A 27,619-nucleotide genomic window follows, 5' to 3' on the forward strand; every position below is an offset into this window, starting at 1 on the left:
GATGTTACACAGCCAACATTAATGTATTTTTTAATAAAGTGGCCTTTTATGCCACTTCAGCAGCATTGCCTTTTTAGAAGGTCCTAGCACAGAAATGATGAGATTTTAGAGAAGGTGGTGGAAAATCCTGCCTTCATTAATTCCCTCTCAGTGAGGCTTGTCAGTTTTCCGTGCCAGGGAGCCTGATGAATGTCCCCCACTGCTGCCGGGAGATTCCGCAGGCTCTGTCGCTGCCACTCCTTTGCAGGAAAATCCAGAGCTCATCCCAAGAGCTCCCTCTTTCAAATAAACCACGTCGTGTTGCTCTGAGGCTGGGCCTGGCTCAGGCTGCACAGCTGTAGGTGCGAGCTTTTGCTGGTCCTCAGCGAGGACCTGCCATCGGATCGATACCTCAGAAACCTCTTTATTTCTGACAAGGAGCCAAGAGAAATATCTCAGCTCGAGCTTTCCATTGAAGGTTTTCCTATTAAACATTTTAATGGTGGCAAGGAGTCAGTAAATAGAAACTTACCACCAAAGCGTGCGTGTCCACATGTCTGTACTTTGTTTCCTTGAATTAGATTACGAAGAAACCTCAAGAAATTGAAAGACGAATAAAAGCTGCTCAGCATTTGTTTTAAGGCTGACCTCCTGAGGCTCGGGATGCCCTTTTTTGGGTCATTTTTGACAAGCCAGGGATGATTTTTATGGGGGATGCTGCTCTCCCTTACGCTTCTGAAGGCACGGAGTGCATGCTGTCCTTGGGAAGCTCCGGGGTGGGAAGATTTATGGTCCACTGCCATGAGGCAGGGTTTGCCTTTTCCCATGGCTGTTCTTTGCTGCAGTGTCACAAACATGGGCAACATGGTTAAAAATAATCTTCTGGAAAACAAATCAGCAAATAAAATGGCCAGAGGAGTGGGAACAGTTCCTGGCAGCTATCTTTCTTGGGAACAGGAATGCTGAGCGATTGTCATCTACAACAGTAGCTACAAAGTTACATTTTATATAAATTGCTCTCTTTTACTTTGCTAGCTGTATTTTTAGTTGGAAAATTCACTTTAGGGATGTGATGTTTTGAATCCTTTAGTTTTTTCCCTCACTTCAGGGTGAAGTCCACAAGTCCATCTGCTATACCCAGCAGAGATTAAGGGAACTGTGACTGGTGTCAGTGTTCCTGGTGGAACAGCCTGAGTAGCTCCTCAGCAAACCTCAGCCTTCTCATCTGACATGAAAAAACATACCACATGGACTTGATCTATCTTATCCTGCTAAAAATCCTAGGAAAGTTTTCCCTCAGTCGTCTCCTAAAATCCCAGTCCTTGCTGCCTGGGCTGGGCACTCAGAACTGGAATGTATGCAGCACTTCAGACTGTAGCAGTGTCATAGCCTCAGTTATTGCATCATTATCACGATATTATTACTCCATTTTGGTGCAGAGGAGACAGTAGAGCGAGTCCGAAATTGCGGGAGATAAATAACGAGCAGTGGGTAGAAATTTGGGCAGGTCTGCCACAATTTAGCTGAGAGCGAGATGAATAGAGTGCCAGATTGCAATGAAGTATATTAATTTTTACTGCTTATATTCACTAACCGTGTGTCGTATTAGGTACATCATGGTATATGTGCTCCAGTTCTGAGTATTGCTCCACAATATTTCACAGGAATATGGTGAAAGGAATTAAAAACGCACATTTACTGAAAGGCGGACAGGGATTGCTTCATTCCCGGGCCCTGCTGCCAACGCTTGGGACTCGACACCCCGAGCGGCTGCAAAAGCCTGTGACTTTATCCTTTTTCCTTACCGAGAAAAGAGCATTTTATTTATTTTTCCTTGGAGAAAAGAGCGCAGGCTGTGTCAGGCGCCCTTGGGCTGCGGAGCCGCCACGGCCTCAGGGCGGCCCGAGGGGAGCGGGGGCGGGGCTGCCGGGGCGCGAGCCCGGGGGGGGCGTGGCTCTGAGGCAGACGCGGCGCGCCGGAAGCGCCGGCGCGCGCCGCACGCGGTGGTGGGCGTGGCCGGAAGTGCGCAGCAGCCGCGGCAGGCGGGGGGCGCCGCCATTACGCGGAGCGGAGCAGAGCCGAACGGGCCGCGCGTCCCCGGCCGCCGCCGCCGGCACCCACAGGCGGGCCCGGGCCTCGGGGGGCCCGCCCGGCCCCCCCGCCATGGAGGAGAAGGGCTTTGCCAAGGAGCTGGACCAGTGGATCGAGCAGCTGAACGAGTGCCGGCAGCTGAGCGAGAGCCAGGTCCGCAGCCTCTGCGAGAAGGTGAGTGCGGGGCCCGGACGTTGGGAGGGCGGGGTGTGCCCGTGGCATACCCGGCATTGCGAGACGGGGTTGTGGCCGGTGGGATATCGGGCATTGGGAGGCGGAGTGGTGCCTGTGGAATACCGGGCGTTGGGAGAGCGGGCTGGTGCCTGTGGGATATGGGGTTTTGGGAGACGGGGATGCGACTGGTGGGATATCAGGCACTGGGAGAGCGGGTGGTGCGTGTGGGATATTTGGCGTTGGGAGGGCGGGTGGTGCCTGTGGGCTTTGGGAGAGCAGGATGGTGCCTGTGGGATATCCGGCACGGGATGACTGAGGTGGTTCTTATGAGATTGGGCATTGGGTGACCAGGATGCTGCCTCTGGGCTATCCAGCACGGGGAGACCGGGGTGCTGCCTGTGGGGTGTCTCACGTCCTGGTATCCTAGACAACAGGGAGGAGCCACACGCTGGAAAATCAGTTCCAAGTCAGTGAGGAAACCCTCTTGAACTTCCTAGGTGGGATCTCGGGAAGCAGAGGGAGCAGAAGTGAGACCCAAACAGAGGCTCGCAGCCTGCTGAGGGGGACCAAAATAGAAGGAGGACTGGTCACATAAAGGACACTGTCTGCTATTCCGGACTGTGGTTCGGACAGTCCTTGGCAAATGCCTGCTTGGATTTGTTTAGTGGAGGCTGGCAAGAGCCTTTTTTTCCCATCAGGAGAAAGATCCTTAGACTTGTGCTGGGTGTTGTCTGAGCAGTCCCATAGGTCTGTGTGAACCCTCCCTTAACACTGCAGTCTGTGACCAAGTGCAGATTTTCCTTGGCAGATGTTTCCAGCAGTGATCCTGACATCTACCTAACCTCCCCACAGTTTCTGTTTTCTTCCCCCCTTTTCCATTTTTTTAATCCCATGCTGGGGCTGTGCATTTGTTTTGTGCCTCTTTCTCCAGAGCTCCATCAGTTGTGAGGGAGCTGTGGCTGTTTGAGAAGCTGGAGTTGTGGCTGCTGTGTTTTGGGAAGCTGGAGGACGATGCCAGCAGACTGTGGCTGAACACGCAGGAAATAGGGAGAAGCTGGATAGGAAAGCTCAGCTGGAGGTGGGGAGGGTGTTTGTCCTGCAGGTGACAGGTCGGTGTGTCATCTGTCACAGCACCTCGTTCTTCCAGGCTGCTGGAAACTGTTGGAAACGACTGGGGCATGAAGGAAACACTGTGCCATGCTCTGACTTGGCTTGTTTAAGTTTTGGGGAGTGGTTGTGTCACCCAGGAGAGGAGCTTACAAAAACCTCAGGGTGTGCAGCCCTGCCACAAAGCTGGTTTAGTTGGTTTCTTTGAAATAATATTTGGAGAAATCCTTTCCTCCAAAACACTTTCCTAGCACCCCTGTTTTTGGGGCTGATTTCAAAGAGGCCAAGCACAGTAGTACTTCTTGCCTCAGGTTTCAGTTTGTGGAAGAACTCAGTACTAAAACAAAAAATCACAAGGAAGTGGGGGGGAAAAACCCCCCAACAGAATCCCAGAGTTGCCTGTGTGGGTCGTTCTTGGTTTTAAGTACTGGCATAGTGGACAGCGATGAGGGAAGGGTTGGACATGATGGAACTGTGCCAAGTGATTTGGCACTCTTTAAAGCTGTTGAAATGTGCACCTGTAAGAGTGGCAGTCTGTCTTCACCTGCCCAGTGACAGCATCGCTTGAGCAGCCCCGTGTGCTTCACGTGGATGATGGAGGTGCCACCTCTCAGCTTGAGAATGTTGTTCCTGTTCTGCTGGTCTTTAAAATGAAAATTAGCTCAAATCCTGCAGAAATTCAGAGGAAGATAGAAGGATACATTCTGATCACTGCTGGGACTTGCATGTTTGGGGTGCAGGTGAGGGAGCTGAGAGCCATCCTGCTTAATCCAGGCAAAAGGGGTTTTCACAAAGATAGTGAAATGGGATATGAAAGAAGGCAAGGCAAAGGCTGTCTCGTGAATTAAACAAGCAGCCTTCCATAACCATCCCTCTCCTTGTAGCTTCTCTTTCCTCTCCTTGTTCTTTGAAGGTGTAAGAAGGGGCATGGTCCGGTTGTGTGAAATTTCCAGCGTTGTGTCGCGTCGTGGCTGGGAATGTTTCGTCTCTCTGTTGGTGATGCTCATCCTGGGGGGTGCTGGCCCAGGTACCTCTGGGAGCGCCTTGGCAGAGGCTCCGGGATGTCACTGCTGCCTTGTTCCTGAAGGGTGGGACAGCTCCATCCCTGCCTTCCCTCTGGCTTCTGTCTCCCTTGGTTGGTTCTCGTTCTGGACAAGCTCCAGAATATCCTCAGCCCACTTGCTGGCACAATAGTTTGGTCTGTGGCAGTTGGTGGGATGGAGGTGCAGGTGAATTTTGATCACAAACTCCATGCCTGGCTTCAGAGTCCTAGAGAAAGAGCCTCTGTGGGTCAGACCGAGCTGAGGGAAAGAATATTCCAGAAGGAGTGGAGTCTCCCTGCTGTCCAAGGCTCTTCAAAAGCACACAATGTTGAGGTGAAGGGCAAGCTCACAGCCAACAAACAGGCTGCTCTTCAAAGTCTCTTTGAGCACAGACATGGCAACCGTTGGTTTGGTTTATTTAATACGAGGGAGGTTTATTTAATAAAAACATCTAAAAGCTGCTGCTTTTTATCCTGACCTGGATATGGTTTTCATCCAGCACAAGTGGGACAGATGCATAGGAAGCTGATACCATTAGTCACTGTTTTCTGCAACAAAGGTAGCTAAAATTTGACTTTAAGGCATAGTTATTTATTAACCTCCTGGATTAAGTAAGTGATGATGATGCCAGGCAGCCTGCTTGCATCAGAGGTTTTTATTTTTGCTTTGTAATAATGCTTTTTATTTTAAGTCATTTGATTTCAACGTTCACACTGCAGGGAGATGCACTGGTTAGTCACTGCTTTTCTGGGGTGTTTCTGTTGATGCTGAAGATTTTTAAGGTCTTGTTCTGCATTAGAAAATCATTGTGTGAGGGCAAACTGGGACTCCTGAGCCTGAGCTAAACCAGCTCTGCAGAGTTAAAATGACAGACTGGATCTGTCCACGTGCACGGATGAGTGTCCGCAGGGCGAGCTAAAATGGGCTGCAGGGGAACAGCTGGTTGGCAGCGTAAGGAGCTGCTCCTCGTCACCTGCCAGCTCCTCCTTCCTCATCAGGGGAAACTTCTGGATTCTCCTAGCACCAGCATTTCAGTTCGTGGGCTGGACCCCCTTCCTAGGATAGATGTAAAGTGAACATATTTGCCCTGTTCCTGTGGAAAAGGAGCCCTGCTGAGCTCCAGCTTGGAACAAACCCCTGCCTGTTGCTTTGTGCAACAGTCAGAACACACGGAGCAGCTGTTTTGTGGATTTATATTTGTCTCTCCCAGAGGGTGGAAGCTCTCAGAAGGCGCTATAAATGCTTTTAGAGATGTGTGAGCAGAATTCGAGTGCTACTACTGCACTCAAATACAACACGTTCAGCAGTTCCCAGTCATGTTAGAAGTGTAAGGCAGACCCCATGTCACCAAGTCCATGGGCAGGATGTGACTTTAAGGATCAGGGTCTCATCCCTTGGGTTAGGTTCTGTGCAAAGAACGTGCTGGATGCAGTCCAAACTGCTTGGGGTTTAGTTCTTTCTTCCAAATACATGTTTTTCTAAAAGAGGCAAGGCAGCAAACATTGGAGTGGGAATGCAGGCATCCTCAGGAAGCCCACAGAGGGTATCCTTGGGAAGCAGCACCCTCCTGGCAGCACAGGATGAGCCTCAGCTAAGGGATATGGCAAGGAATACCCAGATCATCACCTGCTGGTGACTGCTCAGTGCTGGTGATCTTCCAGCCCTTTTGTTCGGATCAGATGGAGCCGTCCTGTGGGTGTTCCCTGTGCCTCAGATGTGCCTGGAGCGCCGATCAGCATCAGTCAGTGAGCTGGAGGCAGCACAACAAACCTGGTATTTGATAAGGATAGTAAGGTGATGCAGATAGGCTACATTGCATGGCTGTAATTAGCAGAGGAGCTGCTGGGTGTGGAAGAAGAGATGACTAAATCCAGGGATGCCGTCCCTCCATCTGTGGTCGTTTCGTTGCCAGCTGGGTATAGCCAGGGAAGCTGGTTGTGGCTCCATGTGTTCCAGTTGCCTCTGTTTTTGCTTTCCAGTTGTATGTGAGTTGCCTGTAGAGGTTGCTAAACTGTTGTGCTTGGAAGAGGATTGGAATTGCAGGAGGCAACATGTGCCCTGGGCAAGGGAATCTGGTCTTGCTGTAGTAAACCTGCTCATCTCCGTGCCCTGGGATTTGGGTAACACCCCTTGTCTGTGCTCACCCACCAAACTGTTTTTCCAGTGGTCAGCTTGAGCAGCAGGGATGAAACTGGGTTTCCAGCAGGGATGCAGTGGAATAACATCACCTGCTTCTGGAGGAGCTTCCTACCTGTTTGTCCTAAATGTGTTTTTCTTGCCAGGCTAAAGAAATCCTTACAAAGGAATCAAATGTGCAAGAGGTACGCTGCCCCGTCACCGTCTGCGGAGATGTCCACGGGCAGTTCCACGACCTTATGGAACTCTTCAGGATCGGTGGGAAGTCTCCAGACACAAACTACCTGTTCATGGGAGACTACGTGGACAGAGGCTATTACTCAGTGGAGACAGTGACTCTCCTGGTGGCGTTGAAGGTACGGCTTGAGAGATTTGGGGCAAAACTCAGGAGCTGGAAACAATTTTCTCCAGCACAATTTGCTCCTCCCGTGACGCTGCTGTTGGCTTGAGTGTAACGGGTGTAAATTGATCCTTGTCAGTGGACACGTGCTGGGAGCAGAGTGCTTGTCTGCTGTTTGTGGTATTCCATTACTGTTTCTTTCCATCCCTGTGCTAAGGAAGCGTTTTCTCTGTCCCCAGGTGCGGTACCCGGAGCGCATCACGATACTGAGGGGCAACCACGAGAGCAGGCAAATCACACAAGTCTACGGCTTCTACGACGAGTGCCTGCGCAAGTACGGCAACGCCAACGTCTGGAAGTACTTCACAGACCTGTTTGATTACCTTCCACTCACAGCTCTAGTAGATGGCCAGGTAAGCCTGGGATAAGGAAAACCCTCCCTTCCATAGATTTCTGCAGGTTGTGTTGTCTGACATTCACATGAACAGTCTCAGACAAGCTCCCTTAACTTGTGATCCGAGGGCGAGATGGCTGGAGTTGTAAGTGAGTGTTAACAGAGTTAAACGCAGCTGGGGTAGAGATCATTCTTCCCTTAACAATATGCACTTAATGGATTGCTCTTTTTTTTTTCTGGAACAGATATTCTGCCTCCATGGTGGCCTCTCTCCATCCATAGATACACTGGATCATATCAGGGCTCTGGACCGCCTGCAGGAAGTTCCACACGAGGTAATAGGAAAGGAAATGCTTCAGAAATGTATGGAAAATGCAAATACATCTTCACATTGCAATCCCTTTAAACACACGGTTACTCTTGGATTATGGCCTTTCCAAGAGTTAGAGCAGATGAACATTTGGGCAAAACACACACAAGTCAGCGTGCTTTGATTACAGCAGCCTAAAAAAGGAGAGCTGTGGGGGTTTCTCAGCTGTTTCCCCCAGAATCACGGGGTTTTTTGTGCTTTCAGTCTGACTCCCAAGAGCAGGATTTGGCAGAGGAAGGTGTCCGCTATCTTCAGCCTCATCACAGATGTGGTTGTGAACTGACAGCCACTGTGTGAAGCCACACTGTGTCCCCATCCTTCCTCCCCATCTAGTCCATCCTTTTCAACAGGTGTTTCACCTTGTTATCGCTTCCTGGGGCCTGAAATCTGGACTGAAAAACCACGCTTGGAGCTCCCGGAGCAGCTGGACTTAGTGTTGGGAGTGGCTGGGGCTCGCAGATGTGTGTTCAGTAAACTCCTCACGTGCCTTGTGCCGAGAAGGACGTGCTGGCAGTCTTGTTAGTGTAAATAAACCATGTTTAAGCATCTTGCCAGTGATCTGACAAAGAACTTCGAATCTTTCCCAAGGGTCCGATGTGTGATCTGTTGTGGTCGGATCCGGATGACCGTGGCGGCTGGGGCATTTCTCCACGTGGTGCTGGCTACACCTTCGGACAGGATATTTCCGAAACCTTCAACCACGCCAATGGTCTCACACTGGTCTCCCGTGCTCACCAGCTGGTCATGGAGGTAGGGCAAGCACTCTGCTAGCCAGGGCTAACAAAACAGGGGCCCGTGGAGGTCTCCACTGGGACACCTTCCACTCACGGGTTGGTTAATGTCTAAATCTTAAGCAGGTCAGTACCGAAGAGAGGCTCTAGTTATGTGAAAATGATAAACAACCTAAAATCACATGCTTTGACCTGCAGCCTAAATAAGGGCATCTTCTGCCCTTTCCAAGCAAATTTCCCCCTCCAAGTGAATTGCCAAAGGGACCGTATCACACCCCGTTTGTGGCAGGAATAATCTCCTTCCACGCTGGCTGCTCTTGCTTTGACTGCTGCTGCATCCGACAGCTTGTCCCGTAGTACTCGGCAGTCAGATGTGACAGGGATTATGCCATTTTTGGCTGTCCACAGGCTATTCTTGGATGTCTTGCTGGAAAAATGCCAGGTGGGTCAATGGAGCAGATGCATTTTTAGAATCTAGTGCAGGTAGATCCCTTAAGCAGAAGCGTGTGTCAGAAGTCACTGGCATCCAGCAGGCAAATTGTCACTTGTGGTGGATGAAAGCTGAAGGCACCCCTAAAAGTCCCAAGGGTTTTTTGTGGTAGAATCCATAATTTACAAGTGAGGAGCGAGTGATCTCCTGTAGCCTACTTGAAGCTGGTTTTCCAGGTACCTGCTGCTGCTTTTTGCGGTAAAGCACGTATTTTGAAGCAAAACTGAGTAGGTTGGAAATACTTCAAGAAATCTTCAGTTTCACAAGTGCCTCGGAGAGTTTCAGGCCTGAAGAGGAACTTTGGGTGGCCTGAGGTTTAACAGAGACCTTTTCTTTTTCGCTCTCTTCCTGGCAGGGTTATAACTGGTGCCACGACCGGAATGTGGTTACCATCTTCAGTGCCCCCAATTACTGCTACCGCTGTGGGAACCAGGCTGCTATCATGGAACTAGATGACACTTTAAAATATTCCTTGTGAGTATCCTGGCTTGGGCTGGGCTCTCTTTCTAACCACTCTGTGAGGAATGGCTGGTCATTCCCAAAGGGGTTCTTCCATGAAAAGCCAGCTCACACCACTCTGGAATTAATGTGTACTGTGCCTTAAAATAAGCAGTGAGTTAAGCTCCTCAAAGCTCCTCTTCCTGGCTGTCTGGAGAGTTGGAGCCTTTGCACTTCAATCCCTTTATTGCCCAAGCTTGATGGAGACAGTAAAAACAGATGGATTTATGTATTTGTTTTAATCTTTGGTAGCACTGAGCTTTGTAAATAGGGGTGAGGGGGTCTCAATTGTGCATTGAGCTGCTCCCACAAGAAAGCAGTGACAGGCTGCTGGGTCACTCTGATGAGTTTCAACTCCCGTGAATTCTCGTTTTGGGACTTGGAGTGTTTTATGTGGAAGCAGCTGGGGTGAGTAGAGCGATAGCAGCCGGAGAGCAAGCCTGGTATTTATCGTGGGACTGCAAAATGACTTGTGGAGGAGGGTAAGTGATCCCTTTTTCTTTCCTGCAGCCTCCAGTTTGACCCAGCACCTCGTCGTGGAGAGCCTCATGTTACCCGTCGTACCCCAGACTACTTCCTATAAACCTCTCCCAACCTTTGTAGAAGGAAGTACACCTGGCATTTTAAAAAAGCAACAATATTTACACGTTTCTGTAAGAAATCAGGGTTCGTCTCAAATCCCCATCATGGACCAAAATGTGCCATACAGAGGACGAAGAGCATTTAGCACAACTTGAGACTGAATTCCTTACGACACTCTCTCTCTCTCCCATGCCCATCAGCCCGAAAGTCAGTTTGCCTGCTGTATTTGTAGTCATTGTTTTCCTTCTGGACTGTTCAGAGAGGAAAAGGTAACTCTTTAACAACACTTCATCTCCTTTGATGCTTCTTTGTACGTTTTTAGTTCTAGTGTTTAACTGGCATGAATTAGAGTTTGTTTTCCAGGGAAGTGCACACTAACTTCATCCCCCACCACTCTTTATTTTATTGGAAAGACCGCTCAACTTAACTGGAGAAAGGAAGCAATTCCTGCTTGGGAGTATGTTGTCATAACCCAGATAAAAGCGTTCCCTTTTTAGCTCTATTCCCGTTCTGTGCTGATCCTGCCCCCTTTTTTTTGTTTGTTTTGGGGTATTTTGTTTATTTTGTTTTCTCTTTTGTTATTCCCCCCCTTCCCCTCTGTATATTTGTCCTGGAAGTGCTTGCAATCCTCCTCGCTGTACCTGAACCAATAAACTCGCCGTTGTCAGCCCCAACACGTGGTGTCGTGCAGGGCCGGGAGGGGGCCGGCGCGGCCCGGGGGCGGTTCCGGGGCGGGGCGCCGGGGCCAGACCGAGCCGGGAGCGATGGCGGCGGCCGCGTACGAGCTGCTGGTGCTGGGCGGCGGCTCCGGGGGGCTGGCGGGGGCCCGGCGGGCGGCCGAGCTCGGCGCCCGCGTCGCGCTGGTGGAGCCGTGCCGCCTCGGCGGCACCTGCGTGAGTCACTTGCGGGTGGACCCGCACCCGGGGCGGGGAGGGACGGGGCAGGGGACGAGGGAGGCTGGCCCCGGTGTCCCCACGCTGGCCCCGGTGACGCGGGCATGGTGGCGGAGCCTCCGGGGAGGGTCGCGGTGCGGGAATCCGGAGAGAAGGAATCGCCCTCCCGCTGTCCGAGCGTTGTGCAAGGACGTGCTGAAGCAGGACGGATCCCAATCCCCCATCTCCACCAGCTTCTTCCCAGCCGTTTTCAGGCAGGTGACAGGATGCCGACGGATCCTGGATCCGTGTAGGAGAACTGCAAGGCGGTAAAGTAGAACTCAAGAGCATGGTGAGCTGCTAACAAGCCAAGAAACAAACTGGTTCCTCAAACAAGCCGGGGACAGGCTCTAGTTCTGTGTCCTAAGTGCATTCTGCTGGAAAAATTGCCATACTCGTAGAAGTGCAGGCAAGGGATGGCAAACACCATTCTCCTAGTAAATAATTTTTAGATTATCAGTGGAGAAAACCCTGTGTTTGAAGGCTCCACCTTCCATATCCTCTTTCAAGGAAGTGAAGAAAAGTAGGCAAACCGCAAGATCTTGAGCCTCCCAAGGCGGTTACACCCTCTTTTGCCAGGAGTTCGTAATCCTGCCTTTGTTTTCCTGAGCAGAGCGCTTAGATGCAGTACCAGCCTGATGTGGGATGCTCTCTGGAGCACTGCCTTTGGAAAACTGGGCCTTGACACTGAGACTTGTTCTTATTTCCCCCAGGTCAATGTTGGGTGTGTGCCAAAGAAGGTAAGGGTGTTCTGCCACCGGCTCCGGTGGCTTGGGTTGGGTCTGGTGTGCGTGCCTTCCAAGTTCCAGGGAGGTGCTGGCACAGGGTGTGGGGAGAGGAAACAGGGCCTCTGAGGGTATTGAGCCATCAGGATGCCATGGGCTCTCCTGTGTCCCGTGGGTGCTCCGGGCAGAGGTGAGGAATCAGGAAGCCTGGAGTGGGTTTTCCCAGAATCAAAGCAGTCTTCCCGAGCCAACCTGCAGTTTGCGCGGGCAGGTGATGTGGAACACAGCGGTCCATGCGGAGTTTGTCCACGATCACGCTGACTACGGCTTCGAAACACCCGGTGTCAAGTTCAACTGGAGGTAAGAATGGAAGGGTTCAGTTGGAAACCAGCATCTCCCAGTGAGTGTGCCATGGGCAGCAGCCCATTGTCCACTTCAGAGGAGTCCCTGCCCACTTCCAGGCTCCCGTGGGTTGTGCAGAGCTGATTACGTGGCCAGGATTCTTACTGTGTGTTAGAGAAGTGGGATGGCAAACTGGCTGTGGGAAGAGACTCTGGAAAAGACAAATGCAGGGAAGGCGGGCACAAAAAGCTCGCTTTGGTGGGGAAAGGGTGGCAGGGAGCCAGATTTTTTGTGGCGTGGCTGCCGCATGCCAGAGGGGTTGAGTTCACAGAATCATTAAGGTTGGAAAAGACCTCTGAGATCATGGAGCCCAACCTTTGACCAACCACCACCTTGTGAGCTAGACCATGGCACTGAGTGCCAGATTCTTCCTGAGCTCTGAGGTTCATCTGCTGGCAGTGACGGTATTCCCTGCTCTGTTCAGGACCATCAAGGACAAGCGTGACGCGTACGTGCGGCGCCTCAATGACATCTATGAGAACAATGTCAAGAAGGTGAGCATGGGATGTGTTTATCCTGCAATCCGAGGGGCAAAAGTGATGGATTTTTGGCCAGTTTTCCAGCTTTTATGGGCGCCCTCCAGCTGTGGAAGCCCTAGCTCCATTAGGTGTCTCCTGCACCTCATCCTGCTGTTAATCCCATAACTGTTACCCCTAAGGCTCACATTGACATCATCCGGGGCTATGGCAAGTTCACTGCTGATCCTGAGCCAACCATCGAAGTGGAGGGGAAAAAGTACACGGCTCCTCACATCCTTATAGCCACGGGCGGGCGCCCGGCTGTCCCTTCTGACAGCGAAATTCCCGGTGAGCCTGATGAAATTCCCCAGCTCCCAGCCTGGAGAGAGGCTTATCCAGCCGAAGCAAAGCAGGCTGTGGGAGGGGAAGTGGGACAGGTGAAGGGTGCAAAAGAGTCTCTGCTTTGCAGGTGCCAGCCTGGGGATGACCAGTGACGGCTTCTTCGACCTGGAGGAGCTGCCCAGGTAAGGTGGGATTCATCGCCCCAACAGCCGGTGCCAGCTCCAGGTGCCCGTGCACGGCATGGTCGCTTCTCCACAGGCGCAGCGTCATTGTCGGGGCCGGCTACATCGCGGTGGAAATTGCAGGGATCCTCTCCACGCTGGGCTCCAAGTCCTCCCTGCTGATCCGCCAGGACAAGGTAGTGCCACTGCCTGTCCCCACCTGCGCTTCCCGCCCGGCTGTCAAATCCCAGCCCACCGGGGTTTTCTGGTTGTCACTTCCTGGTAAAGGAGGGTCTGAGTTGGCAGGGGTAGAGTGACGCAGCAGATGGTGGCACGGGAGCCATGGAGAGGCTGGGGGGGACATGTTTTAGCAGCACCCACCCATGTGCCTGGCATTTCTGCAGCCGTGCGTGTCACCGCATCTGCTCCCTTGAGCTTTATTTCAAGTCAAGACTTGAAAAGAGGAAGAAAGGAAAAGAAAATAATGGAGAAACAAACAGAGAAGTTTGTTAACCAGAAGCACCCCAAACCTCCTGCATTCCAGGAGCAGGGAAATGCAGGTGGAGGGGCTACCAGGTGGTGCCTTCACCTGCGGACCCTCATCTGACAGGGTTGGGGGGATCCTTGCCCAGGTCCTGCGAACCTTTGACTCCCTGATCAGCTCAAACTGCACCCAGGAGCTGGAGAACACCGGGGTTGATGTCTGGAAGCACACACAGGTAGGAATGCACAGAGCAGCCCTGTGGCTTGCCCCATTCCTCCTGCAGAGGCAGGTGTTGATTGCTATTTTGGGTGCTGCTTGCTGGACCACAGTTTTGCAAAATCCCTCGTTCTGCAGCATGGCTAAAGTTGCTTGTTGCAAGGCAAAAGCCATCTGCACCTTCTCCTGCTGCTCCTGCTGTTCCCCTTAGGTCAAGAGAGTCACTAAGTCCCCATGTGGGCTGCTGGATGTGATGGTGACCTCGGCGGTGCCGGGCCACAAGCCGACAGAGGGGGTGATCCGGGATGTGGACTGCCTGCTGTGGGCCGTGGGGCGGGAGCCCAACTCCGAGGGGCTGTGCCTGGATCGAGTGGTGAGATGGCAGCACGTCCCTTCTGTGCTGGTGGGAGGATCTCCTGGTGTCCCACGGATCTCCGGGGTTCCCTTGGGTCTCCGGAGCCTGTCACAGGATGGTGTTCCCACAACTTGGCCCCCAGCTGGGAACACTGTGGCCACCAGCACAGGTGCCCCATGGGCTGTCCCATCCCTTCTGGAGCACTTGAGGCTGCTGTTTCCCATGGCAGGGTGTGCAGGTGGACCCCAAGGGCCATGTGGTTGTGGATGAGTACCAGAACACCACCAGGAGAGGGATCTATGCCGTTGGGGATGTCTGTGGGAGAGCCCTCCTCACCCCAGGTACTGCGGCCGTGCCCCTTCCCTGCAGAGCCCCTCAGTGCCACACCGTGCCGTGGCTCAGGCTCCCTGTCCCTCCCCACAGTGGCCATCGCAGCTGGCAGGAAGCTGGCCCACAGGCTCTTTGAGGGCAAGCAGGACTCCCGGCTGGACTACGAGAACATCCCCACCATCGTCTTCAGCCACCCGCCCATCGGCACCGTGGGGCTCACCGAAGGTGGGGACAGATGGGGCGCGGAGGGGATGAAGGGGCTCGGGACACTGGCTCAGAGCTGCTGCTTTGATGCTCGAGATGTTTCCATCTCCAGCAAGCGAGCCTTGACAAAAGGGCTTTGACTCCTCTTTGTAAATGCCCCGTGTGCACCCCTCTGACCCCCTTACTGTGGCGTCTGCCGCAGAGGAGGCCATGGCCGCACACGGGAGGGACAACATTAAGATCTACAGCACGTCCTTCACTCCCTTGTACCACGCTGTCACCCAGAGGAAAGTGAAGTGTGTCATGAAGCTGGTGTGTGCTGGCAAGGAGGAGAAGGTGAGTGCAGGGCGTCACGGGCACAGCTGGGGGGTGGTGGGGACCATGTCTGGCTGTTCCGTTGTCCCCGTGTGGTCGGCTCTAGGGCTGGGATCCAGCTCCCCCAGCACCACACCCAAGAGCTCAGCCTGGATTTTGGGTCTCACCTGGCTTCTCTCTTCTCCAAAGGTGGTGGGATTGCACATGCAAGGGCTGGGCTGTGACGAAATATTGCAGGGCTTTGCTGTGGCCATCAAGATGGGGGCCACCAAGGCCGACCTGGACAACACTGTCGCCATTCACCCCACTTCTGCTGAGGAGCTGGTGACACTGCGCTGAGGCTGTGGGCACGGACACCCCGGGGATGGCAGCTGCAGCTGGGAAGAATGTTTGACGTGTTTTTAAAAGTGCCTTACTGCCAGCTGGGTGCCTAGAGGGTGTGTCTGTACCGTGTGCTTGCTCTGGAGTGGGAAGTAAACACGCTGATGCTGGCCAGTCTCTGCCTTTGGCTCTCAGGTGCCTGTCTCCCGCCGTGCCCAACCGCGGATGGTGCTGGCACGGTCTGTGGATGTGGTTTTGGGGAAGGCTGGCAGTGGCCAGGCTCCTCCTTTGCAATCCCTGGCACTGGGGCGGGACAGGACAGCAGGGTCCTTGGGGTGCTCGTGGATGCTGGGGTATCCTGGATGGGCTCCATCCTCGTCTTTATCTCATGTCCCAACACCACAGGCTCTCCAGCCTGTCCTGACATCACACTTGAGGCTCCGAGAGGGAGTCCAGGCTGGGGGTTCAGGGATCAAATTCCCTGTTTCCAGCCCCATTTCCAGTGGCTGGAAGCTCCAGACCCAGCTGGGAAAGAAAGAGTTGTGGGATTTTGGGGATCAGAAAGGGGCACCCCAGGGTGAGGCTGGGCCAGGCACTTCCGTGTCCTGGAAACAGAGACTGAGTCCTGTGTTTGGGGGGCACCAGGCTCATTTGGCCAGCTTTAGGGTCCTGTAATCAATAAATCAGGCATTTTCTTCGGCTCAGAAACAAAGTCCTGCATTGTTGGCACTTGGAACCAGCCCCACCTGGGCAGTCTTAGGGCTGCGAAACAGCCTCAAGTCCTGTCTTGGGGTGCGAAATGAGGCTCATCCAGGCAATTTAAGACTTTGATCAGAGAGCCCAAATCCTGCATTTTGGGGCTGAGGACAGAGCCCAGACAGGTGAAAGACGGTGGGACCCGGGGGGCGGAGCGAGGCAGCCCCAGGGTGCGGGGCTGGTTCAAGTGTGTGGGGTGGAACCGAGGGCGTTTGAGCCCCGGGAGTCGCTCCTTGACGCTGTTGGAGGTGCAGGGGCCTCAGCCTCCTGTCCTCTACCCCCCCACACTCCTTCCTGACCCCCCCATGCCCCTCCATCATCCAGATGCTCTTTACCAGGAAAAAAATATAAATTATGCCATGGACAAATGCATTTACAGCTGGACTGGACACATCTGGGCAATGTGACCAGTCCATGGAAGTCAGACTGGTGACAGTTCGGAGGGATTTTAAGTTGGATACTTGCAGATTTCATTTTCCAGCAACTCAAAAGTTTTTTGGCACTTCTTGCATAAATGTTTCCCTGTTGGAAGAGTCAATTAGCCTTTTTAATGACCAGATTATCCAACAGAGGGAAAAACTATCAGCATTCCCTAAACATCTCTATCATTTCCATATCCATCCACAATCAGGGGCCGATGGACAGCAGCCTGCGTGAACAGGCTCTGGATGATCCTTGAGGTCCTTTCCAACCCAAACCGTTCTGGGATTCCATGATGGTTCTATGATCTCCCCTTGCGTTTTTTTCGCGTCGTGTCCTTCTTTGTGCTCCCAGCAGATGGCGCGGCCGGCGTTTAAAAGACATGGAAGTGTCCTGGGACATGGATCAGCCCTGCTGCTCACTGAGTTGTTTTTAAAAGGAAAAAGACAGTATTCTGCAATAATCTGCGATGAAGATTCAGTGTTGATGTTCCACGGGGTATGTGGGAAGAAGAAAGCGATTTCCTGCAAATCTCAATGCCCTGCATTGCGGTTATTTTGTTGCTTACGTGAATAACACCTTTCTATCTGAAACTCTTTGGATTCCAAAGTGAAGTGGCCTTGTTTTGGGCTTCCAGGCAGAGGGAATGTGAATCAGGGAAAGTGATGGGGAGACAGAGAACTGCAGCAGTGTGTGTGTGCAGGGAGAGCTGGGGTAGGAATTTTAGACAAATTCCTCTTAGCTGGATGCAGGGCCTTCGGGATCCTCTCTCAGTCAGAGGTTTCTCTAACTGTGGTTCCTTACAGCACCCGGTTGTGAGCGCCTCAGGATCCTGGGATTCCATTTGCTGCATCACATGTGGCAAAGCTGCCCTTAATACAATGTCTCTGCATGGCTGGAGCTTCTTATCCTCCATTTATAGCACACAATGATTCCACACGGACTTGTTACAATTCCACACTGAGTTATGCTGGAAAGCAGTTTGTTGGTTTAAATTTATATTGGCATAATTGTTTTTCCTCTCAAATTTAAATGATTGGCTAAAGGAATAATTTTTAAACTACTCCAGGAATAAAAAGGGGAGTGTAAAAAATAGAGAATTCATTATTGTTAAAGAATAATTCCTACATCCATGAAATCATTAATTGGAAGCCTGTTCTCCTATAGTCTGTCCTTGGGATGCTGTTTTTCTTTCCAGAAAAACCTTATGCAGGTAAGGCAAAACCTACCATTTCAGCTACAAGAGCCACCTGGTTTCTCCTGGGCCACACAGACTGTTCTTTTCCCAGTCTCCTGATTTAAAAGCTGGAATCTCTGGAGAGCCTGGATCTAAATGCTGGAGCTCAGCAGGTAGGAGCAGAGTCCAAGAGATGCCGCTGTGCTGGGAGCATTCAGAGCACCGGGGAGAATCTGGACTGTAATGGATGGGGGGTGTCGGGGGTGGCACCTGCAGAGGTAACTGTGAGTTCCTGACCCTGGGAATGAGCTTCCTCAGGCAAAGGGATGCTTCAAACAGAGCACAGCAGGGAGACTCTGCAATGGAACATATCCGAGAAACTTCCACCCAGGCACCCCCCCAAGCCAGCGGTGGCTGCAGGTGACTGCCTTGGAGCCCCGGCGCTTGGCGCCTGGCTTTGGGCTGGGCTCTCGGCTCCCTCCTTCCTCCTGTCCCTCCTCCCTGCCTGAGGCAGGAGCTGCAGGGGCTCCGGGAGCCCTCTCCGCTGCGCCAGGGGCTGCAGCCTCCTTCCTGCCTGCGCCGAACCAGCGGCTGCGGCGGAGCTCCGGCACCTGTAAGCGGGGTACCCTGGGGGAGTGGGCTGCGGGCTGCTTTTGGCTGGAGCTGGGCTGTTCCTGCCTCCCTGCTGGAGCTGGGAGCTGAGGGAAAACTGCAGGAGCTTTGTTAGCAACAGGTCTTTGTGTGCGGGGAGGTGGGATGCTGGGTCCACTGCCTGGGGGTGCCCTGATTTACTGGGGGGGCACAGCGCTGCCTGCATGGGGATTGTGGTGATGCCAGGGACCTGCCTGCTGGCAAGAACCCCCCTTGTGCTGCCGAAGTTGGTACCGGGGTGGGCAAGGCTGGAATACGGAGCGGTTCAGGCACTGGAGGGGGACGGGAGTGGCAGCAGGTGCCTCTGACCCTCTGGCTTAGGGCTTCCAGAGCTGGGGGACACACACAGCCCCCACCAGCGCCCATATTGCTGCTGCTCGCAGGGCCAATCCACCTGGGCTAGGAGCTGGACCACTCTGCAGAGCTCCAGGATTGGGAAAAAAAAGAGCCTGTGGCTGTTCATTTTTTCCTCCGTGACTAAGACAAGTTTACATCATTTTATTTGGCTTTTCTATCAGTAGCAGGTACCTCCAGTAGGAGAAAAGCATCTGGAGCTTGAAGTACCTCGTGTTATCCTTTAAATCTGAACCACCTCAGGGGCTGCAAATTATAAAATGCAGTGAGATCAGTTTGGGGTGTTCTGCTGGAAAAAGGGGGATTGAGTGTAACTCTGAGCAAAGGAGGAGCGTTTCCTGAGGCTGGTAGGTAGGTACCTGTAAGATGGCACCTCATTCCAAAAGAATGGACCTGTGCTGCTGCTTTTTTCCAAATGAAAATCCTAGCAAGGAAAACTGACTTCCAGTCCTTGCTGTTCGGACAACCATGGGTTGCAGCTGTCACTTACTGAACAGAATTGGCTTCAACTGGAGTCAAACCAAGAGGTTTCCGAGGTAACCTCTCAGCATGTCAAACTCCTGACATCAATCACAGGTACCTATCCATGTTATCCTGGTGAAGCTTACAATTTGGTATTAATTAAAATCAAGTCACGAAGGCAGCAGTAAATGGAAATTCAGGAGCACCAAAAGGATTCAAATCCTTAGAGCAGCTCACAGAAAAAAATCAATGAGTATTTAAAGTCCCTTCGTGGATGTGGATGGTGATGTAAAAGGGAACAGTCAGAAGGTAGGAAGGTACAGGGAGAGTTCAGCCCTTCCACAGCCATTATCTCTCTAGAGAGGTGACACTGGGCATTTAAACCTTCACAGACAGTTCTTCTCCTGTGCAGCCTGCACAGTTATTTAAGACTAAAGATGTTGCCTCTGGGCAAATCAACGTTGGGATGTGATGAAGTGTTAAGGGTCCAGCCCAAGGTGCTGCACAGGGAGCTCACCTGTTCTGCCCGTGGGCCAGGAAGGCTGCTCTGCCTAATTTCTAGTTGGGGATAATCCAATATTCCACAGCCCAGGAACTTGGGTGAGGGGTCAAATGCTCTTTGTTGTAACAAGCTCTAAGTCAGATCCCTCGTGTGCCCAGCTCACGGGCTGTTTGCTCTCATGCCTGCCTCACAGAGGGCAATGACATTTCTGTGCCAAAAGGCATTGAAACCAAACAATTCTATGCCTCTTGCTCATTTTTCACTCGAAGCAGAGACATCACCTGGTGCGAAGAACCCTTGTGATGTGCTCTGTGCGTTGGGATTGGTTTGGTTTTCCTCTGCTCATTCACTTTGCAGTGATTACAGGATCCTCTGTGCCCCCCATTTTGGGGGGGACATAAACTACCTGCCGTACCTGGTGAATTAGCTCTCACTGCCTGATGGGCTCCTAAAGCACTTATTTTGTTTGCCAATTCTATCTTCCACTGGGACTATCTCACCATTGTCCCGCTTTTCAGGTTGTTTTTTTTCCACCCCTTTCTATCTGTTCCCCAATTACTCTCCTCAGTTTCAGTGCCCCAAATGACAGGGCTGTCAGGGAGTGACTCATGAGCAGAGGCTGAATTGAAAGGTGCAGTTTAGGAGGCTCATCTCCCATTAGTGGGGCGTTTACTGCTGCAAAGAGCCCGGCAGGGATCACTGATTTAGCTGTTTCTGTAGACTAAACCCCAGCACTCACTGCTAAACGCTGCTAGAGCATCTCTCCAGGGAAAAAGCTGCGACCAGTCCAGATATTTCGTGGGGTCCCTGCCCTGTTTACAATGATGGATGGGAAACCGATGCTTAAGAGACTGGATCCCGGGAGAACTTCAGTAATTGCCTACGGAAAGCTTTTAAAACAGGGACTTGCTTCCAAGATAAGGCAGCTAAAATCTTATTGCTTGCCAGGCTTCTCAATAAAGTGGCTTGCATAAGTGTGCCTGAGTGTGGAAATATTACTTTAACCTGATTTCAGGGAACAGCTGGCTGAGATTTTAGTTAAAATTTTAAACAGCCTGTGACACATCAAATAGAAAAAACAAATATATTCAGAAGCTTAAAGGTTGACTGAGCATGAAGTAAAACAAAATAAGAGTATAATGACAAGGAATAGGCAAGCAGCTTCGGCTCTAATGAAGCAGGGTGGAAATGATAGATATATATATAAATACAGAGCCATAAGAAACTTGCTGTGAATGCCTCACCTGCCATTTGCATCTCCTGATTTACATTTGGGATTTGGCTTTGGAAGAAATGTTTTCTGTTCCCATCTCAAGTGGGTGAGTAATCTGCAAGTAAGTCTTGTGTTTATTACAGTCATCCCGCTGATAGCCTTGTTCCATATCATTTAAAGTTTGAGATCTTTAAAAAAGAAATACCTTGACAAACTATTTTCTTTGGCCCCAGCTCAGACTGTGCAGATAAATGACTCTGATGGGAGGATAAGCAGTTTAAGCCCATTGAGAAGAGCTCTGTGTGCAACTCCAAGATTGGCATATCTCCTTGGGATTGCCCATTTCAAAATGAGGAATTTGCTTCTCAGCACTTGTTTTTCTTCATGAAAGTAAATGTCAGTAAGAAAAAATTATTTTATTGCAACTGGCTATTTTTAGGGTGTTTTTTCTTCCACAGCTCTTTTCTCCTAGCTGAAAACCTATTGGGATATTCGGGCTTATTTGGAGATAAAGCACTCTGAGGTATGTCGTATAAAATATCATGGAAATTCTGATGGATGAAAAAGTTAAATACTTGAAGAGTAAGTTCCATTATTTTAATTCATGAACATCCCCAGAGTTTGTACGTGGCAGCTCCAGCCCTGCATGACCCAGACCCAACGCTTCCTGCACCACTCCCTGTCCCGTGCCTGAGCCCCAGGCACTGGGAATGGGGGGTTTGGTGTGGCTGCAGGCCCCTCTTGCTCTTGGAAGAGAAGCAAAGATGAGCCCAGATTCCCATGGTCTGTGCACGGGTTTCCTGTGCAACAGCATTTTAGTTTTTTAGTCATTGGCTCTTCCTGGTTCCCTGAGGCAGAGGATGATCCATAAATTTCTCTCTCCCTTATTTCTCAGACACTCACAGACCAATGTCCTGCTCTTTTTGCCATCCTTCAGGGGCTGCATTTTGCCCCTGGGACTTTCTCACTTTTCAGCAGACCAGGGATCATTTCCCAAGGTCCCTGGGAAATCTCTTCTTGTTGTGCCATTACTGATTACAGAGCTCAGGACAAGGGAAGAACAATTTTTTTAGCACTTACTACATTAAAGTTTCTTTTTCTACAACAACATGCTCCTGCTGTTCTTCCCATCTCTGAAGGTTCCAGCCTCAGAGGATTCTGTGAGGATATTTTACTCATAAAAATCAAGATGACAAACCCAGCGGGTCGTGCACAGAGGTGAAGCAGTGGTGGCCGCTCCAGGGGATTTCCTCCATCTGCCCAATATGTAAATAATTCCATCACTTCATAATCAGCTGGACCTCTTACTTTAACAGTGGAAACCTGATTTTCTGTATGCAGAGGTACGAGATTGTCCTGGTCAGGCTGTGAGACGTTACACTGTGTATTTGTCTACGGAGGCTGTGACTGGGATTCCAGCAGCCACGAATGAGCCTCGTGTGTTTGGAAACCCTACATGAGCCGGGGCAGGTTTTCACTCAGGGAGGCTCCCACTTTATTCCTTTGCAGATTTTCTCTGATAGATCGAATGAAGAAGTGAGGCCTTGCTCTTGTCAAGTTACCATGTGGAAGCGAATTGCTGTTGTTTATCATCTTATTACAATTAGCTATTGCACTATTTTTTTTTCTTTTCTTGGATGATTTATGTTTCTGTCCTCTGTGCCTCTCTCAATTATTTATCACTGCTTGTTTTAGCCGGCAAGGACCCTGTGAAAACACAAGGCACTGGCTTAATTTCTCCTTCCAGCCAATCCTCCTCCCTCTCAGCTTCAGGATAATAAAAATCTGTGGAGCTTTTCCATTTCCTGTGATCTGCAGGGTTTGTACAGCAACTTCCCCGTGTCTGCCACAGCCAAAATTTCATTAGTGCAACTGGGATGAGACTCAGCTCCAGTTTTGCCTCGAGGCTGTTTACTACTTCTTGTTTACCAGTTAGGAACAAAAACTATTCCAGAGATCATTACAGAAGAGATTGGGCGCCGCTGCTTCACAACACGGTGTCAGAAAAAGAGAGAAAACACAAACTATGTTTCCAAAATAATGATTATTCCTCCTGCTTTTAGTGTGATAAGGGACGATCCTGTCATGGAATGACCAAGAACTTCTGCTGCAGACCATCAGAGACCCCTCAAAAAGCCAAACTCCAGCAGGTAAGGAAGGAAAGGCACGTCTGCCTGACCTGCTGGGGACAGCACAGGGACAACTGGGACAGCTGGGCATGGGGACTGGGAATGCGGTGGGAGCCAAAAGCCACCTTCTCCGGGCCAGAGTGTCTACCTAAAGCAACTCCTCTCAAAAGCAAAAGGATTATGGAAGAAAATTAGTAGTTAATAATAATAATAATAATAATGTGGGGAAGAGCAGCAAAGGGAGCAACAATAAGTCCAAGGGAGCAGGAGGAATGCTGGCTTTAAATGGAGTGAGACAGCATCTCCTGAGATTTATAAAGCACAGCTCCAGGTCTGGGATTAAAGGAACAGTGTCAACTTGTATTGTCAAATATCTGTATTTGCATTCTGCCAGCGTTTCCCATCTTGAGCTCATGTTTGGCTGCAAGTGCACCAGTGCTGCTTCCTCAGGATCAGGAATCAGGAAAATCGGCATTGAAGCTCTTCCCACAAGGCTGACTCTGAGCGCTGGCCGGGGAAAGCATTTGGCACATCAGACATTTCAATAGAGGTACTTGCAATAATTTTGAAAGCATGTTGAATAAAAACTAATAAAGATAAATAAGCCTTTCTCCATAAGGACAGCCCCACAGAATGTACAACTATTCCTACACTTTTTCCAACATACAAGCAGCAGGTTTTGGTGAGGGATTCCAGATTTTTGTCTCTGTACCTCACTGTGCAGGCATTTAATGAGTATGTAAAATACAGACCCATTAAAACGCTGCACTGCTGCTCATTTCTAAACGGGCACAAGAGACCAGAACATGATGGGTTTTCACTACTCTGCTTGTTCCAAACCTGAGGCAGAGCAGTATAAATACTTTTTTTTACTGCACTTGCTTCCTGAAAGTAAAACACTTGCAGAGGCTTTGCTGTTCATACAAGCTCATCAGGATTTGGATACTTGTGCCTTAATTTAAATTCCATTTCTATTAAGGAATTTGAAGCATCTTAAAAGCATCTTCACTCATACTTTAATTTCATGCCTTCTGCCACCAGTTAATCTTGCTGCTCCCTTGCTTGCTCCACCCCCTGCTTCTTTAAGCATCCTCATCTGGGAGACAAAATACATGTGGAAAGAAAGTTTAAAATGCTGTCTCCAAGTCAAGTTACTTGCTTGGAAATTAACCCAGCTCTCTTGTATCTCAGCATGTTTTAAACATAGTGTGGTCCTTCTTGACTGCAGACTTTGAGTTATGTAGCTTGTGAGCAGGGAATTAAATCAACCAACTGTACACAAAACCATCTCAGGTTCATGAAATGGGGCTGGATTTGGATACATGCAGGCAGAAGGTTTGTGCCACTTCAGAAAGCTCTAATCCCTGTTCTTCAGTGATTGAATTAGTGATTTTTCAGTGATTGTTGCTCAGCCACCTCACCACTGCCCAAGAGCATGTGAGCTTTACACTTATTTCAGCACACAGTGTACCCCAAGCAGATAACAGCACTAATAATATAGAAATAAAAATATCCCATATTAAATGATAATATCCCATTCCTTCATATCAACTGCAAGCAGACTAAAATGACCTTTTCACAAGTGTCTTTTAGGGCACATTAGAGCACGAGGAAGAAAATGGACTCAAACTCTTCGTTGGATTGGCCTCAGGCGCTGAATTATAACGGGACATACGAGTACCTCTACTTGGAAGGCAATGTCTCCTACGTGGACTTCTACCTCCACCAGCCTTCTGTGGCCGCTGTCTTCATCACCTCCTACCTCCTCATCTTCCTCCTCTGCATGGTGGGCAACGGGGGGGTTTGTTTCATCATCCTATGGAGCAAACACATGCGCACGGTCACCAACCTGTTCATCCTGAACCTGGCCGTCAGTGACTTGCTGGTGGGGCTCTTCTGCATGCCCACCACCCTCCTGGACAACATCATTGCAGGTGGGCTGGGGCGCTCGCGGGGCGGGGAGAGCCGGGGCCGCGTGTCAGAGGGGCTCTGCGGGCATTCCGGGTCACTGCAGTCAGAGGTGAGGTCTAGTGCAAGGTGTCCCTGCCCACGGCGTGGTGTTCCTGGCCATGGTTGGAACTCCATGGTCGCTAGGAGTTCCCTTCCAATCCGAACCACTCCATGAGTCTATCATTCTATCAGGAAATGGAAGATGAGAGCAAATGATTTTAAGCAGAGTCCTGCAGTGAGATGGCAGCACTTCCAACTGCCCGTTTCCTTCCAGGGTGGCCCTTTGGGAGTCTGGTGTGCAAAATGAGTGGAATGGTCCAAGGAATCTCTGTTTCTGCCTCCGTCTTCACTCTGGTTGCTATTGCTGTGGACAGGTAAGATGATGCAGAGTCTCTAACCATCACTCTCATCTCCCCCTGGCCCCCTGGCCATGCTGAGCCTGCTCATTAACCCTCCCAACACCTCAGTAAATCAGATGCATTTTGCTCCTATGGCTATTAAGAAAAAAAAAAAAGGGGGGGCCAAATCGAAAGAGCAATTTGCTCCTCCACTGGTATCTCTTAAAGATGGTGGAACTGGGCTACCCCGGCCCACCTGGAACTGTTTTCTTCCTCAGCCGTGAAGCAGAGGTGTTAATACCTGCCTTGGTTAAATGGAGCAGCACAGGCAGCAACTGACAGGGAGGATGAGGAGATGATTCCATCTCTGCTTGCTGAAAAACAGACGATTTAAAATGCGTGCGCCTGCTTGCCTGGGTGATGAAGCATTCCTTAAACAGCTTCTCTGCCCCAGGTTCCGGTGCATTGTGCATCCGTTCAAGCAGAAGCTGACCATTCCCGCTGCCATGGCCATCATCGCGGTCATCTGGATCCTGGCCGTGGCCATCATGTGTCCCTCGGCTGTCCTGCTGCAGGTGCAGGAGGAGAAGCATTTCCGAGTGCTCCTGGGCTCTGGCAATGCCACCCGGCCGGTGTTCTGGTGCCGGGAGGAGTGGCCTGAGCCGGGAATGAGGAAGATCTACACGACGGTTCTCTTTGCCAACATCTACCTGGCTCCCCTGTCACTCATTGTTATCATGTACGCCAGGATCAGCACTTCCCTCTCCCACACAGCCATGCCTGGGGCAGGGAAGCGCAGCCAGGAGCAGCGGCACAGCATGTGGAAGAGGAAACAGAAGGTCATCAAAATGCTCATTGTTGTGACTTTGCTTTTCACCGTGTCCTGGCTTCCCCTGTGGACTCTGATGCTGCTCTCGGACTACGCCAGCCTTTCCGACCTCCAGCTGCAGCTCATCAACATCTACATTTATCCCTTTGCTCACTGGCTGGCCTTCTTCAACAGCAGCATCAACCCCATCATCTACGGGTTCTGCAATGAAAACTTCCGACGGGGCTTCCAGGCTGTCTTCAAGTTCCAGCTCTGCTCCAGGGTGCTCTGTTCCCAGCAAGGACAAAGCAACGCCATCCTGCCAGCTGCCCACTGCCAGGCACTCCAGGATGAAGCCCCTCAAACAGCTACGGAGGAGGGGAAGCCAGTTACGAAAGGAAATGGGGTGAATAACCAGCAGGACTTGATCATGGATGATCTCAAAGAGCCCTGCAACAATGGGATCAAGTGAAACACGCTGTGACTCTCTAGATCTCTCAGAGCAGCTGGAACAGGGTTGCCTGAACAATATTTGTGGTCACATTTCAGCCTGGGAGTAACCCCTTATCCTGTAACTCTCACAGACTGAAATACTGGAGACACAGTCTGGAACCCACCAGTCCCTGGGTTTTCTTGTGGTTGTGCTCACGTTGCTTCTGCCTGGACATTGTGAACGCCAGCTGGGTCCTGCCCAAATGACAAAATTAAACTTTTTCCATCACATTCCATTTACTCCCCTTTGTCTTTGTTATTTCTGTCCTATTCATTATTATTGCAGCTAGAGAAATAAATAGAAGTGGAAATTTGAGAAATAAAGGATTAAAGAAAGTCTTTTGGGGTATGTTTTTTGGGGAACGCAAATTGATTTTTGGGGGGATATGAGTCACCCAAAAAGACTGAAATTTTAATATGAGTAGGAGAGAAAACACTTGGGGGCCCATTAGAGCTGACAGACATCAGCAGGTACGAGAGTGACGTTGGGAGCTCCTGGAGCGGGTGAGGAATGGGATTTGTGCAAGGACCAGCACAGGATCACAGGGCACTAGCGGCTTATTCTGTAAGGCCCTCCAGGAGCCAAGCCCCAGGTACGGTCATTCCCCAGGGCAGTCCTCCTTCAGGTAAATGGGAGTGACTTCCACATTTTGACATTCCCTACTGTTCGCCACTGCTTACCTCAGTTTACCTCAAAATGTTCATTCTCTGCACTATAGACTATCTCAGATTTGCTCCAAAAATTTTCTCTGCCTGTCCACTACTTATTAACTCATTTTTACCTCAAAATGTTCATTTGACCTAGAGAACAACTCAGATTTTATGCCCAGGAGGAACATTTCTCCCACGAGCAAACACCTTGTCTCACTCCATATCCAATTCAGCAAACACCAAATTAGTGCTTGGCTCTGAAATGAAAGGCAGGAAAGCGGGGTTTTGCTGGGATTCGGGACACGGTGTTTCCTCCCCCTCACAGGATCCCTGTGTTCGGCCGCGGGAAGCGGGAACTGGAGAGACTCGCGCACCGCCCCCCCCACAGGCCCTCAGCGCTCCCCTGAGGGCGGGGCGGGGGGGCGGGGCCCGCCCCCCGCTGTCCAATCAGCGCTGCGATCGCCTCACGGCACCCGCCAATCCCGAGCCGGCCGAGGGTATATAAGAGTCGGTGTCCATGACGGGTTTTTTGGTTT

General features: G+C 50.9%; 3 protein-coding genes across 4 annotated transcripts; all 3 read left to right on the forward strand.

Moving 5' to 3' along the window:
- Positions 1 to 1,996: 1,996 nt before the first annotated feature.
- PPP2CB (protein phosphatase 2 catalytic subunit beta) lies at positions 1,997 to 10,609 on the forward strand. The gene is made up of 7 exons (XM_042026870.1): positions 1,997 to 2,244; positions 6,677 to 6,886; positions 7,110 to 7,283; positions 7,510 to 7,599; positions 8,223 to 8,384; positions 9,211 to 9,329; positions 9,864 to 10,609. The coding sequence occupies exons 1-7, from the start codon at positions 2,143 to 2,145 to the stop codon at positions 9,934 to 9,936; spliced, it is 930 nt and encodes a 309-aa protein (XP_041882804.1). The 5' UTR covers positions 1,997 to 2,142; the 3' UTR covers positions 9,937 to 10,609.
- Positions 10,610 to 10,684: 75 nt separating this feature from the next.
- GSR (glutathione-disulfide reductase) lies at positions 10,685 to 15,357 on the forward strand. The gene is made up of 13 exons (XM_042026864.1): positions 10,685 to 10,828; positions 11,581 to 11,607; positions 11,864 to 11,952; positions 12,419 to 12,488; positions 12,653 to 12,800; positions 12,922 to 12,976; positions 13,053 to 13,152; positions 13,588 to 13,674; positions 13,867 to 14,028; positions 14,240 to 14,351; positions 14,434 to 14,565; positions 14,747 to 14,880; positions 15,049 to 15,357. The coding sequence occupies exons 1-13, from the start codon at positions 10,700 to 10,702 to the stop codon at positions 15,196 to 15,198; spliced, it is 1,395 nt and encodes a 464-aa protein (XP_041882798.1). The 5' UTR covers positions 10,685 to 10,699; the 3' UTR covers positions 15,199 to 15,357.
- A 104-nt stretch (positions 15,358 to 15,461) lies between these two features.
- Positions 15,462 to 26,769, forward strand: NPFFR2 (neuropeptide FF receptor 2). 2 transcript variants are annotated; one of them, XM_042026867.1, is made up of 5 exons: positions 15,462 to 22,865; positions 23,239 to 23,394; positions 24,428 to 24,778; positions 25,069 to 25,168; positions 25,587 to 26,769. In XM_042026867.1, the coding sequence occupies exons 3-5, from the start codon at positions 24,463 to 24,465 to the stop codon at positions 26,410 to 26,412; spliced, it is 1,242 nt and encodes a 413-aa protein (XP_041882801.1). In that variant the 5' UTR covers positions 15,462 to 22,865; positions 23,239 to 23,394; positions 24,428 to 24,462; the 3' UTR covers positions 26,413 to 26,769. The 2 variants fall into 2 exon arrangements, with proteins under 2 accessions (XP_041882801.1, XP_041882802.1); XM_042026868.1 differs by having other exon boundaries at positions 24,438 to 24,778.
- The last annotated feature ends 850 nt before the right edge of the window (positions 26,770 to 27,619 follow it).

This window comes from Corvus kubaryi, unplaced genomic scaffold (assembly GCF_017639235.1).
Source record: "Corvus kubaryi isolate FWS band 111438036 unplaced genomic scaffold, C.kubaryi_AGA036_p1.0 37292, whole genome shotgun sequence".
In the NCBI taxonomy this organism is placed as follows: domain Eukaryota; kingdom Metazoa; phylum Chordata; class Aves; order Passeriformes; family Corvidae; genus Corvus; species Corvus kubaryi.